At 33.4% G+C, this 12,900-nt stretch overlaps 1 protein-coding gene across 1 annotated transcript in view; it reads right to left on the bottom strand.

Moving 5' to 3' along the window:
- Positions 1-12,900, bottom strand: part of LOC111632078 (YTH domain-containing protein 1-like) — a 144,084-nt gene that overhangs the window by 67,028 nt on the left and 64,156 nt on the right. Inside the window, exons 10-11 of the mRNA XM_023376433.1 lie at positions 8,378-8,442; positions 6,763-6,847 (exon numbers count right to left, since the gene is read on the bottom strand). Coding sequence (XP_023232201.1) covers positions 6,763-6,847; positions 8,378-8,442 — 150 coding nt within the window. The remainder of the gene's footprint in view (positions 1-6,762; positions 6,848-8,377; positions 8,443-12,900) is intronic.

Raw genomic sequence — 12,900 nt, 5'->3', positions numbered from 1 at the left:
TCTGTTTTCAACTTTTATAAACTTTTAATAAGAAAAAATAAAAGCCGTTTCTTTTAAAAAATTTTTTATTTTAAAAATTGTGAATCACATTTTATTGAATACACAAACAAAATAAATATATTGAAAAATATAAAAACAAAAAAAAAAATTATATTTCAAAAGTTTGTTTTAATATAAAAATTACAACGCATAGTGACATCTAGTATCAAAAACATTCCAATGCAGACACAAAAATATTCGGGGTCACCCATGAAGGTCAATGAGGTCAACATGGAAATTTTCAGAAACAACACAGGACATGCTAGACACATTCTTTGCATTCATCTCTTGGTGAGTTCCTAATGAGTTTGAATGATCAGTTTGACACAATCAAAGCAGAAGCTAAACAATTATTGCATGATACAAATTATACAAAACAGACAATGAACTAAAAAAGAATCCCAGGTGAACCTCAATCAAATGAAAGTGTTAAGTCCTGAGGAAAACTTTATAAATAATGTTTTTCTGAAAATTTTAAAAAACATTAATATGAATTTGGAACAATGAGCTGAGTCTTATAAGGAAATTAATCAAATTTTCAATTTTTAATCAACATTAACAATCCTAATAAAGAACTGAAGACATGTACAAAATATCTTCAAGCAATATCAAGGAGATATTGATGATTCATAATATAAAGAAATTTTGCAACTCCCTAGTTTCATCAAAATTAATTATTGAGATCGAAAATCCTCTTTGATTCATTTGTATTTGTATAAGATGATAAGAGAAAAGAATAATGAAATTGCATTTTCAAACACAAACAGTTTTAAGAATTCGTTAATACTTGATGATTACCAATTGTTCTGGTGAGAGAAGTTTTTCAAAATCAAAATTAACCAAAATTTATTAAGGTCAATCATGGCCATGAATAATGATTTCACTTTATTATCCAGCAATGTCAATAAAATGAAATCCATTGATTTTGATTTATTAATCAATGAATTTGCCAAAGAAAAATGTAGAGAAAATTTTTTGTAAAACAACTTTTAATTTTTATACCACATTGAATTTTATAGTAAAAAATTTTTTTTAAATATTTCAGTATTAGACAGTAAAATTTTGTTGTTATTATTATAAGATATTGGCATAAAATAGAAGTATATTCTTATATATCTTAAAAAATATTAGTTTTCACATTTTGTAAAGCCTTGCCATCTCTCAACTCGATAATCTAGGATTAACTTTTAAATCAGATCATGTATTTTAAGTTAGAATTTATAAAAATCCTTATGTATAAAAAAAAAAATTAATTTCACAGATAATTATTTTTAGGGATCCAAAGCCTTGCTCGTCCTAGGGCTACCAAAAATACAAATATTATGATAGATCTATAGGTCCTTCCACAGATAATGAGGTGGGAGAATTTACAAAACTAAAATTGTCAGAAAGTAATCATGCCACTCATTTAAGGACTGCAAAGTTTAAACTGTCTTGGAAGGTACAATTCAATGGTTACAGTCTATTAACAATGGTATGACTTGTTCACATTGTATTCAAGTTGGAAAACAAAATGGATTTACAATTGGATAGGTACTTTTTCAAAGATTTCATCCAAAAAACACACTGAACTGAAGGAGCATAGAGATGCTATTCAAGCCAAATCATACCAGAAACCTTTAAATTTGCAACTGTGAATACATATGGCAAATAAAAAGTTGCCATTATTTCTGCTATGAAGACCATATAAAAGTATTTACTGATACAAATGAAAACATTCATATCAGTAAATTTTTATTCCTTTTACTAATATATTGAGTATATTTGTGTGTTTTCAGACCACATTTTATTTGGCTAGGAAGCAGCAATCTATGGAATGAAGTCTTAGATGAAAGTAGAATAGTAAAATTTTTGGACCTGACTGACAAATCTACAGACAACCCTTGTCAACAAACTCTTGTGATTTATGTCAAGTATATATAGAAATAAGACAAAGTTTCTAATGATAGTGGAACTAGCTAGTGCTGAGACAGCAGAAAACATTTATGATATTTTATTATGAACCTTGACACAACTACAGCTAGACTATCAGAACTGTGTTGGAATAGCTACAGATAGAGCCAGTGTAATGACAGGTTGTACTCAATGAGTAACAACAAAATTGCAGGCATTGATTCTACACATCACAACAATTCATTGCATTGCTCACTTGCATTAAGTAAAGCTTATCACTCTGTTGACCTCTGAGAAATATCATGCAATGTCAATGCAGTGTACAAATATTTTTATTAGAGTCTAAAGTGACAACACATTGAAAGAAAAGCACACATTTCTTGAACTACTGAAATGAAATTTATAGTAGTACTGTAATTGACACAAAATGGATGAGCTTAAGCTAGTTATTAATGTACTCTTTCATTAAATGCACTGATCAGTGCTTTCATTTGGACCAAGAAGCTAATAATTCATCCATAACAAGTGCAGCTAAAGCAAAAAGTCTATTAAAAGAAATTTCCTCCTTTGAGTTCTTGACTACCACAGTTTTTTTTCTAATTTGTTGCAAGTTTTTAGAAAATTAACAAGGATATTCCAAACAAAGAATATTAACCTAATATATATGAGGACCAATCTGGATGCAGAAATTTTCACTATGGATTCCATAAAAACTTCACATGGTTCAAAAGTGCAGGCTTTTTGGAATCAATAAGTAATGTTCCTGGAAAATCATTTGAATTTGGAGATATTTCAAGATTATTACTAGATAACAATTTTCCATCTGTAAAGTCCACACCTTATGTATCTCCAGCAAACACATTAGTATAACAAGCATTTTCAGTTTATTTTATAAACCTGTTTCAGGTTTGAAGTTTTACAAATTTGAATTTAACATGAAATGTTTAATTTTCAATGATGTTATTTATATAATCTTTTTAAACATTGTAATTGTGAGACTTACTTCTGACTCGAAACCAAAATAGTGCTTATTTCAAAATACCTTCACTAATGTTTTCGAACTTAGTTCTTCTTCAGGTGAATAAAAGAAAATGGGCAGAATCGATGTTATTCGAACGTATCTGTTTCATACAAATTCTGAAATGCAGTGTTCTAAGGAAACCCGTGCACTGATCGTCTTAAACTTGTGCATGCTCTGTAGATAGAAGGATCACTTTTGGCTTCTCATGTATCATAAATAAGAGTTTGCCATGCTATTGATAAAGATAGTGCATCCTTATTGTTTATACATTTATCTTCTCTTGCTGTTTTATAGATATATATCACTTCCATCCAGCCACAGTGGTGTGGTTACTGTGTGGTGTAAATTATCTTTGCCTCTTCAAATAATACTTGCATGTCAGGGTCTGTGGCATATTGTACTAATGCTATAGTATGTCTTTTATGTAGGATGTCTGCTTTATGTTCTTTGATCCTCACCTCCAACGATCTTTTTGTGGATCCCACATATACTAAGTCTTTATCCCACCTATGATCTTTTATAGGGATCCTATATACTCCTGCTAATTTGTTGTGATGTGGAGTATCTTTTGCATTATTTAGATTCTGAATAGAGTGGGACATCTAAATATTAAGGAGGCTTTCTTTCTCTTGGCGATTTCTTTATAGAGTTTCTCTAAGTATGGATTGTAAGTAATCAGGATTCTGTCTTTCTGAATGTTATTTTGCTGCTCTTGTAGTTCTGTTTGTTCTGTTCTTTGGGAATGAAGCATTTTTTCGACCCTAGTGGCTATCCTGCTATTACATCCGTGTTTTTTGGCAATATTGTTAATGGTGTTGATCTCTAGCAAGTGCCTGCGTTGTTGATGAGTGGGTGTATGCTCTTTTCACCAAGCTATTAAATGCTGCTATCTTGTGTTGTACCGCTATCTAAATGCTGTGGATTCAAAAGAATTAAGAACAAAAATATCAAAAGCCCGTAGATGGATCAAGGCAAACGAAATCACTCTAATTAGAGCGGATAAAGCTAAAACCATGGTAATTATGAAGCAGCAGACGTACGAGAAATTGCTAGTGGAGTACATCAATCTCACTCGTAAGACTGTGATAAATTAACTATCCTTTCGTTGACATATGTTAGCAGATTAGGGTCCTGTTCGTAAAGATCATCCTCCATTTTTATAAGCTTTCAATGTGAGAGCTTATAAAAATGTCACTCAATTATCAATCTCACTCAATGTGAGAAAAGCAGCAATAACATAGTTGAAAAACTACATGCTAGAATAAAGAGATTCTCTAACAGCAAGTTATCAAAGAGGTTAGATATTAATAACATTGTTTTAGACTCTCCCGACACGCCCAAATTATTTGGGTTTGCTAAAACACACAAAGAAGGCAAACAGATTCGTCCTGTAGTAGATAAGATTCATGCTCCTACACGCGAACTAGAAGAGAGAATGCATAATATAATAGCACCATATTTGGAAGAATACCAGTTCAATATAATCAATAGTGTTGACCTCATAGCTCTACTCAAGCAGATTAATACCCTCCACAGTAACTCACTGAGCTAGATTTTAATCCTTGTACCCTTCTTTACTCCTTCCACAAGCCTTCTGTGCATTAAGAGATTTGCTAATAAATATAACAGGGGACAGTAACTACCATCAAGATATACTAGAGTTAGCACATTTATTGTGCTACAATTCTTTCTTTCAATTCGAAAACAATGTATATCAACAAAAAAGAGGGGTACCAATGGGGAGCCCTGTAGCAGGAGATTTATGTGAACTGGTAATTAGACTCCTAGAACAGAAAGTACTGCCTGACCTACTCCACAATATTATTATATACAAGAGGTATGTAGATGATATACTCATACTTTGGAAATCTAAACTGGACATGACGTCAGTCATAGCGGCATTTAATAACAACTCGTACGGATTAACTCTGGGTCTCGAAAAGGAGAGTGACAAACAAGTTCATTTTCTAGATGTGAACATCGTAGTTAAAGGAATGTCTATCATCACAGAGGTATACAGAAAACCATAGGCAGATCAATTGTATTTCCCTGTGCATTCATGTGACCCATGGCAGTATAAGATAGCGGCATTTAATAGCTTGGTGAAAAGAGCATACATCCACTCATTAACAATGCAGGCACTTGCTACAGAGATCAACACCATTAACAATATTGCCAAAAAAACACGGATGTAATAGCAGGATAGCCACTAGGGTCGAAAAAATGCTTCATTCCCGAAGAATAGAACAAACAGAACTACAAGGGCAGCAAAATAACATTCAGAAAGACAGAATCCTGATTACTTACATAGGAGTAACTCTAGAAACTTAGAGAAACTCTATAAAGAAATCGCCAAGAGAAAGCAAGCCTCCTTAATATTTAGATGTCCCACTCTATTCAGAATGCTAAATAATGCAAAAGATACTCCACATCACAACAAATTAGCAGGAGTATATAGGATCCCTATAAAAGATCATAGGTGGGATAAAGACTTAGTATATGTGGGATCCACAAAAAGATCGTTGGAGGTGAGGATCAAAGAACATAAAGCAGACATCCTACATAAAAGACATACTATAGCATTAGTACAATATGCCACGGACCCTGACATGCAAGTATTATTTGAAGAGGCAAAGATAATTTACACCACACAGTAACCACACCACTGCAGCTGGATGGAAGCGATATATATCTATAAAACAGCAAGAGAAGATAAATGTATAAACAATAAGGATGCACTATCTTTATCAATAGCATGGCAAACTCTTATTTATGATACATGAGAAGCCAAAAGTGATCCTTCTATCTACAGAGCATGCACAAGTTTAAGACGATCAGTGCACGGTTTCCTTAGAACATGGCGTTTCAGAATTCGTATGAAACAGATAAGTTCAAATAACATCGATTCTGCCCGTTTCTTGTATTCACCTGAAGAAGAACTAAGTTCAAAAACGTTAGTGAAAGTATTTTTGAAATAAGCACTGTTTTGGTTTTGAGTCAGAAGTAAGTCTTAATGTAAATATTATTTATTTGCATGGGTTATAAAGTTAATTGTAGATGTAATGATTTGTTATTTATATGAAATTGTTTATTGTATTTATACACATGCTGATTACTGTCAACATGCTATTTGAGTATTATTGTGCAGACATACTCTTCTCCCTAAACCTCATTTTGTTATTATTATTATTATTACACTAATTCATGCATTCTAATTCAGCTATCTGTATTCTTTATTTTTGGAATCTGCTACCCACAAGGACTACAAAGGTATGCTTTTGGCATATATACCTGAAACTGTCATGAAACTGTTTATTCTAATACATTTGGAGTGTATAATATTACTTCTTTGTATCAACATATGTTTATAGACTGGTTATCTGTTAGTATGTTAATTGCATGTACATTTTCTTTATGTATTGTTATGTACTTGTATTCCATACATATACATTGGTGTGCTGATTCATTATAAGCTTATTATTTAAAGTTATCTATGTATTTATGTTACTTGATTTATGAAATTGTAATATTATATTTAAGGAGTTCACACAATCTAATTATTGTACTTCATTTTTCAATTATTGTTATTATGTTAACTTATCTATCCTGACACTGATTCGTATAAATGAATTGTATATGATGAAATCCCTCTCAAATGTATCTTACTATAATTTGATTATTCTGTTATTTTATGTATGTACTTTGAACTTTATCCATGTAAACATTTCCCTGGTAATGCTTTCTGCGGGACCAGGATGTACATGTTGTTTGTGCAATAAAAACAATGAATGAATATCTTACTATCCTACCTGACCATCTCTACCAATTTTTACTTGTTTTCCTTCATTCCATGGGTTATAAAGATGTTGGGTCTTCGTAAAAGGCAACTCCCTTCTATAAAAAAAAAATGAAAAACATTTTTATTATAAGGATCTTAAAACTTTCTTCAGTAATGAGGTGTATAACAAACTTTCACAAAATCTTATCAATGATTACAGTACACTCTTGATAAACTGGTCCCTTAATTACCCAGTATTCCCTAATTTGAATATGATTACTTATGTGCCTCCATTTCTATAAAAATGTTAGTCTTGTCACACATCCAGAGTTTTCCTGTTTACTCAGGTTTAACTTCTGCTTACAGTATTGCATGTTAACACACACTATTTTCCACCTGTCTCAAACAAACACAGTACTGAAAGGTGATAGGTTGCATCATTCACTGCCTTTAGGTCTTACATTTTTGGTAATCTGACACCCCACAATGCAAGGAATGGCTGGATTATCGCAAGTCTAGTGTACAGTACTTTGTTTTAGGATTAATACAATACTCATTTCGGATTTCTATTTTTGATTCTCAAAGCAGCAATTTCTTAGATTACTTTTATCAAGAAAATAGGATAAGTAAATTAGATGATTAATTCAATTATCCTATTTTATTTTCTTGTAGAATTTATTCTATAATATGAAGTGCACCCAGAAACTAAGGACCAACTGCACTGGTAGTACTAACACATCCTTTCACTGTCAGTTATCTGCTGGACATTTAGTGGAACAAGTACAAGCATAGTACTATTCCACAAAACTTTCTCCACTTGCTAAGTTTAGGATGGATGTTAAAATCAAAAATCTTGTCACATGCAAAATGCAATCAATAATACAACTTTAAACACTAAAAATGCTCATCTGTCAAAAATTCACAGGCAGATTATTGAAATTCACAGGCAGAACAAGGTTCACAATGAAAAATGCAGAAAACATATCTATGATAATGGATGATTTGAGGAAAAGTCAGAAAAACAGGCATTTCACAATTTTTGAATTGCAGAACTGTTTCCAATTGTCTCTGACTCTGTAATCCGTGAAACTGTAATGGAGCACATCCAATACAAACAATTTTGTGCCTGATGGTGCTGGAAATGTTACGAGATGTTCACAAGGCGAAATGCACAGTGGCTACATTATTTCTGGAGTGTTACCATAGACAACAATGAGTTCCTCAACCACACTATAAGTGGTGATGAAACACGAATTGCCCAAGTCACACTTTTAAAAGCAAGCATTTTATTTTTTTTTATAAATTCTAATTTAAAGTCACTTCAGATTTAGAGCAATAATTACATATTGAGTTTTCCTAACTTAAATGCAGAAATGATTTTAATTGTTTCTGACACAAGAGATTTGTTAATTACTTAAGAATACTTATTAGATGATTTCCAAACAAACTGGTGTTTTCTTTCTAATCATAGCTGATAATTTCAATACTGCATTTTCATCTGAATTATCATTTACTACAATTTAATGCATGGCTTCAGTATTATAACAAAGATAAATTTGCTTTTAGCTAAAAATATTTCTTGAATTGATGATTCTAAAACTACTGTTTGATATTTTAAATATGTTGTTCTATAATGCTCAATGCACCTGGCAAGATGAGAATAGCCAGAATAATGGCTGTAAACATTCCCTATTAGATATTTTGTGGCTTCCTAAAATAAACAGGCTATTTAATTTTTCATTTATGTTGTTCTTAAATATCTATTCTTTCATTTAATTTTAAATGTAATAATATCTGAACTAGATTAATAGTTTTAGTGTCAATCAAAATAAAAATGCAAAAATATTTAGGGTCTGAATTTTTAATTGAGATTAAATGTCTTAAAAAATATTTAATCTTGTTTAAATATTTGGACTTGCTAAAAGCTATTTTAACATTTTTATTTTAATAACACATGAAAACAACCCGATAAACTTTACTAATCAAACTAATGGCCCAATTCTTTTCAAACCATATTAAGGTTAATTAATTAATAAGATGTTAAGCAATTTCGTAGAGGTAGGTGGTTAAACAATCATCTCATGTTTAAATTTAATAATTTAAAATACATTAATTTTAATTTAGAAAATCTGAAAGAAAAATCTACCAGGAAATGAAATTGAACCTGCAACTCCTGCTTACCATGCAGATACATTGCTATTCTGATTGCCTTCCAATCTTCGCTTCCAGACCAATGAATTAATTTAGATATAACCATACTCACCGTGCCAACTAGGGGTAATATCCCCTAGTTGTATTCTAAATTAAGATTAATTTATTTGTAATTATTAAATTTAACATGAGATGAATTCTTAACACCTCTCTTTAGCCAAACTGCTTAATATCTTACTAGCTAATTAGCCTTAATGTATCACAATTAGATTTTATTCTACTGTTAAATAATGAAAATATCTTTTATGACATTTCAATAATAATAACTCTCCCATGGTCACCACCTGGTCATGGTGGGCAAGCCCAATAATTTTACTGATCCATAGGGCAATGCAGGCTGGAGCACAAGCTCCTGGTAGGGACACCCATGCCAGTAAGGTCTATGGGTAGAAATGAAGTTAAGAGTGTCCACACTCCTATTCTGTGGAGATATTTATCATGGCAGTAACCAGATCTAAGTATGATACCAGCTCAGACGTCGCCTGGGTTAACAAGGACCGCGTTTGTGGGTTAGACAGATGCTCACGTTCGAAAAATAGGCCACAGTCTCCCTTGGTTACTGGTGTCAAAAGCAGCACCGGCCCAAGCATGGCTACTGCAACGCCCTTAACAGATGTGAGGAACCAACCTAGTCTTGGTGTTTCTGTGGCAATGCATCCACAGACCACAAAAACTGGAAAACCACGCCAACGGATGAAATGGACAACAGAAATGAACGAGTTTATCATCCGTACTTACTACACCATCACAAGACTCGAAACAAACATGACAGCATACAGACAACAACTACACCATAGATTCACACAACAATATCCTCACCTCACTGTCACCGAACAAAGGGTTGTTGATCAAAAAAGAACAATTATACACAACAACCTTATCCCACAAACAACACTTGAACTTATCAAACAACAGGTTGCTGATCAAATACATCAACAGACAGAAACATTTAACATTAATGAAGATCACGTAACCTGTCAGGATAATCCAGCAACAAGCATTGATAATAGTACACATACAACAACTACCATTAATGATACTACAGACACTTCCTCATCCATCACTGATAACATAGACATAGATTTAGTTAATACACTCTCACTTATATTTCAGGAAACACTCACTAAATATACAGGTACAGATCCCACACAAAGACCACGAATACCGAAAATCAACACGTCAAAGGTAGTAGGAAAAACACTAAATTATGTAAACACTCACTTACTACCAAACTACATTCATTCAATTTCTACACTCTCAGACATTCATACATTAGTTTATGCTGGGGCAGTCACAGTAGTAACACACCATGGACTGAAAATACACTCACAGACAGACACACACAAAACACAATTCTATCACAAGCCTGCCTGGCAGAGAAGAATAGAAACACAAATAAATGACATTAGACAGCAATTAGGCAGGCTGACACAATACACTAAAAACAACATAACACCCAAATTAAAGAAACAACTCAAAAACATTTTCAAGAAAATCAAAACACACACAAAACATGAACATCACAACACACACATTACAGAATACATCGATACACTAAAACAAAAACTCGCAGCCAAAGCACGTAGACTCAAACGATACAAAACATGTACACTACGAAAACAACAAAATAAATTATTCACAAACAATGAAAAACTTTTCTACAGACAAATCAGTACCAAAACAAACACTGATACACAGCACAGTGGCACACCAACAGAAGAAGAACTCACAACTTATTGGTCTTCTCTTTGGTCCAATGCTGTTACACACAATGCTGATGCAGGCTGGATCGAGGAGGAGAACAGAAACTTGCACAACATACCAACTATGCCCTGTGCTGAAATAAACATACACGACATTCGCTACGCTGTTAACAGAACACACAACTGGAAGACACCTGGTGTAGACAACATTCACAATTTCTGGTACAAAAAGTTTACATCACTGCACCAGGAACTAGCTAAACATCTAACACACATCATCATCAATCCACAAGACATGCCAAAATTTCTTACTCAGGGCATCACCTACATGAAACCTAAAAACAACAAAACCACAGACCCCACACAATACAGACCAATTACATGTCTTCCAACACTCTACAAATTATTGACATCCTGTATCACAAACAAAATATACAAACATGTTGAAGAACACGACATTCTTACAGAACAACAAAAAGGTTGCCGTAGAAATCACAGGGGATGCAAAGAACAGTTACTCATAGATTCAGTCATTCTACGGCAAGCACACAAACAACACAGAAACATACACATGGCATATATAGACTACAGAAAAGCATTCGACAGTGTTCCACACAGTTGGCTGCTACATATTCTACACATGTACAAAATACATCCATCACTCATTGCATTCTTCGAAAACACTATGCAGCACTGGAGAACAACACTACATCTCAGGGTTAGTAACACTTCCATACAAACAAACGAAATATTCATTAGGCGAGGAATTTTTCAAGGAGATTCCTTGAGTCCTCTCTGGTTCTGCCTAGCCCTGAATCCATTATCCAACATGTTAAACAACACGCATTATGGCTACAATATCAGACATGAAAAAACAACACAGTTTACACTCTCACATCTCATGTACATGGACGACATAAAACTTTATGCATCCACACAAAAACAACTTCATCAACTCCTACAAATCACACATTCATACACCAAGGACATACAAATGGAGTTTGGCTTAGACAAATGCAAAACACTTCACATAGAAAAAGGAATCCTGAAGAAAGAAGATTTTGCACTTGGAAATGGAGACGTTATTGAATCCATGGAAGAGGGCAAGTTCTACAAGTATTTAGGATTCCAACAGGCCAAACTAACAAAACATACACAAATAAAACAAAGATTAATTAAAGAATACCAAAGTAGGTTAAATGCTATCCTCAGAACACAGTTAAATGCAAAACACTCAGTTAAAACAATAAATACATATGTTGTCCCAGTACTCACATACTCTTTTGGAGTTATACATTGGACTCACATAGATCTTGAGCAACTCCAAAGGAAAACAAGAACAACACTTTCTAAGCATAAACATCATCATCCTAAATCCACCATAGAAAGATTAATCCTTCCACGTAAAGATGGCGGACGTGGCCTGATTGACATTATAAACCTTCACTACAAAGACAGTCACTGTGAGAGTTTTTCTACAAGAAACAAGAAACATCACAGTTACATCTGCAGTAACTCTAAGCAGACTCTAGCAGTAACACTAACTCTAGCAGACTCAAATAACATACCATTAAACTTACACTCACATCATACAGACATGACACAACACATAAAAAGCATAGATACCATCAACCAATTGTGGGCTCAAAAGGCACTCCATGGCAGGCATCCTTATGACCTGGCCCAGGATTTTGTTGACAAAACTGCATCAAACAGCTGGTTAGATCGGGGATGCCTCTTTGGGGAGATGGAAGGATTCATGATTGCCATACAGGATCAGGTCATAAATACTAAAAACTTCAGAAAACACATACTCAAAGATACAACACTCACAAATGACACATGCAGAAAATGTCACATCATGCCAGAAACTATACAACACATTACTTCTGGTTGAAGCTCTTGGCACAGACAGATTGTTTACACAGACACAATCAAGTAGCAAATATAATACACCAAGAGCTTGCAAAGAAATACAAACTGGTAGACATTCACAAACCATACTACAAATACATTCCACAGACAGTATTGGAAAACAACGCGCACAAAATGTACTACGACAGAGCCATAATCCCAGATAAAACAATTTACCACAACAGACCAGACATCACACTCATTGACAAACACAATAAAATCACATACATTATAGACATAGCCACTCCAAACACTCACAATGTACAAAACACATGCACTGAAAAAATTAGCAAGTACACAGAACTCGCCCAGGAAATAAGGCATCTGTGGAGGATGGATAG

Source organism: Centruroides sculpturatus, unplaced genomic scaffold, assembly GCF_000671375.1.
Source record: "Centruroides sculpturatus isolate CEXI.00-Female unplaced genomic scaffold, Cexi_2.0 scaffold724, whole genome shotgun sequence".
Taxonomy (NCBI): domain Eukaryota; kingdom Metazoa; phylum Arthropoda; class Arachnida; order Scorpiones; family Buthidae; genus Centruroides; species Centruroides sculpturatus.
The sequence above is the reverse complement of the archived record's forward strand: the minus strand, read 5'-3'. Positions and strand labels throughout refer to the sequence as shown.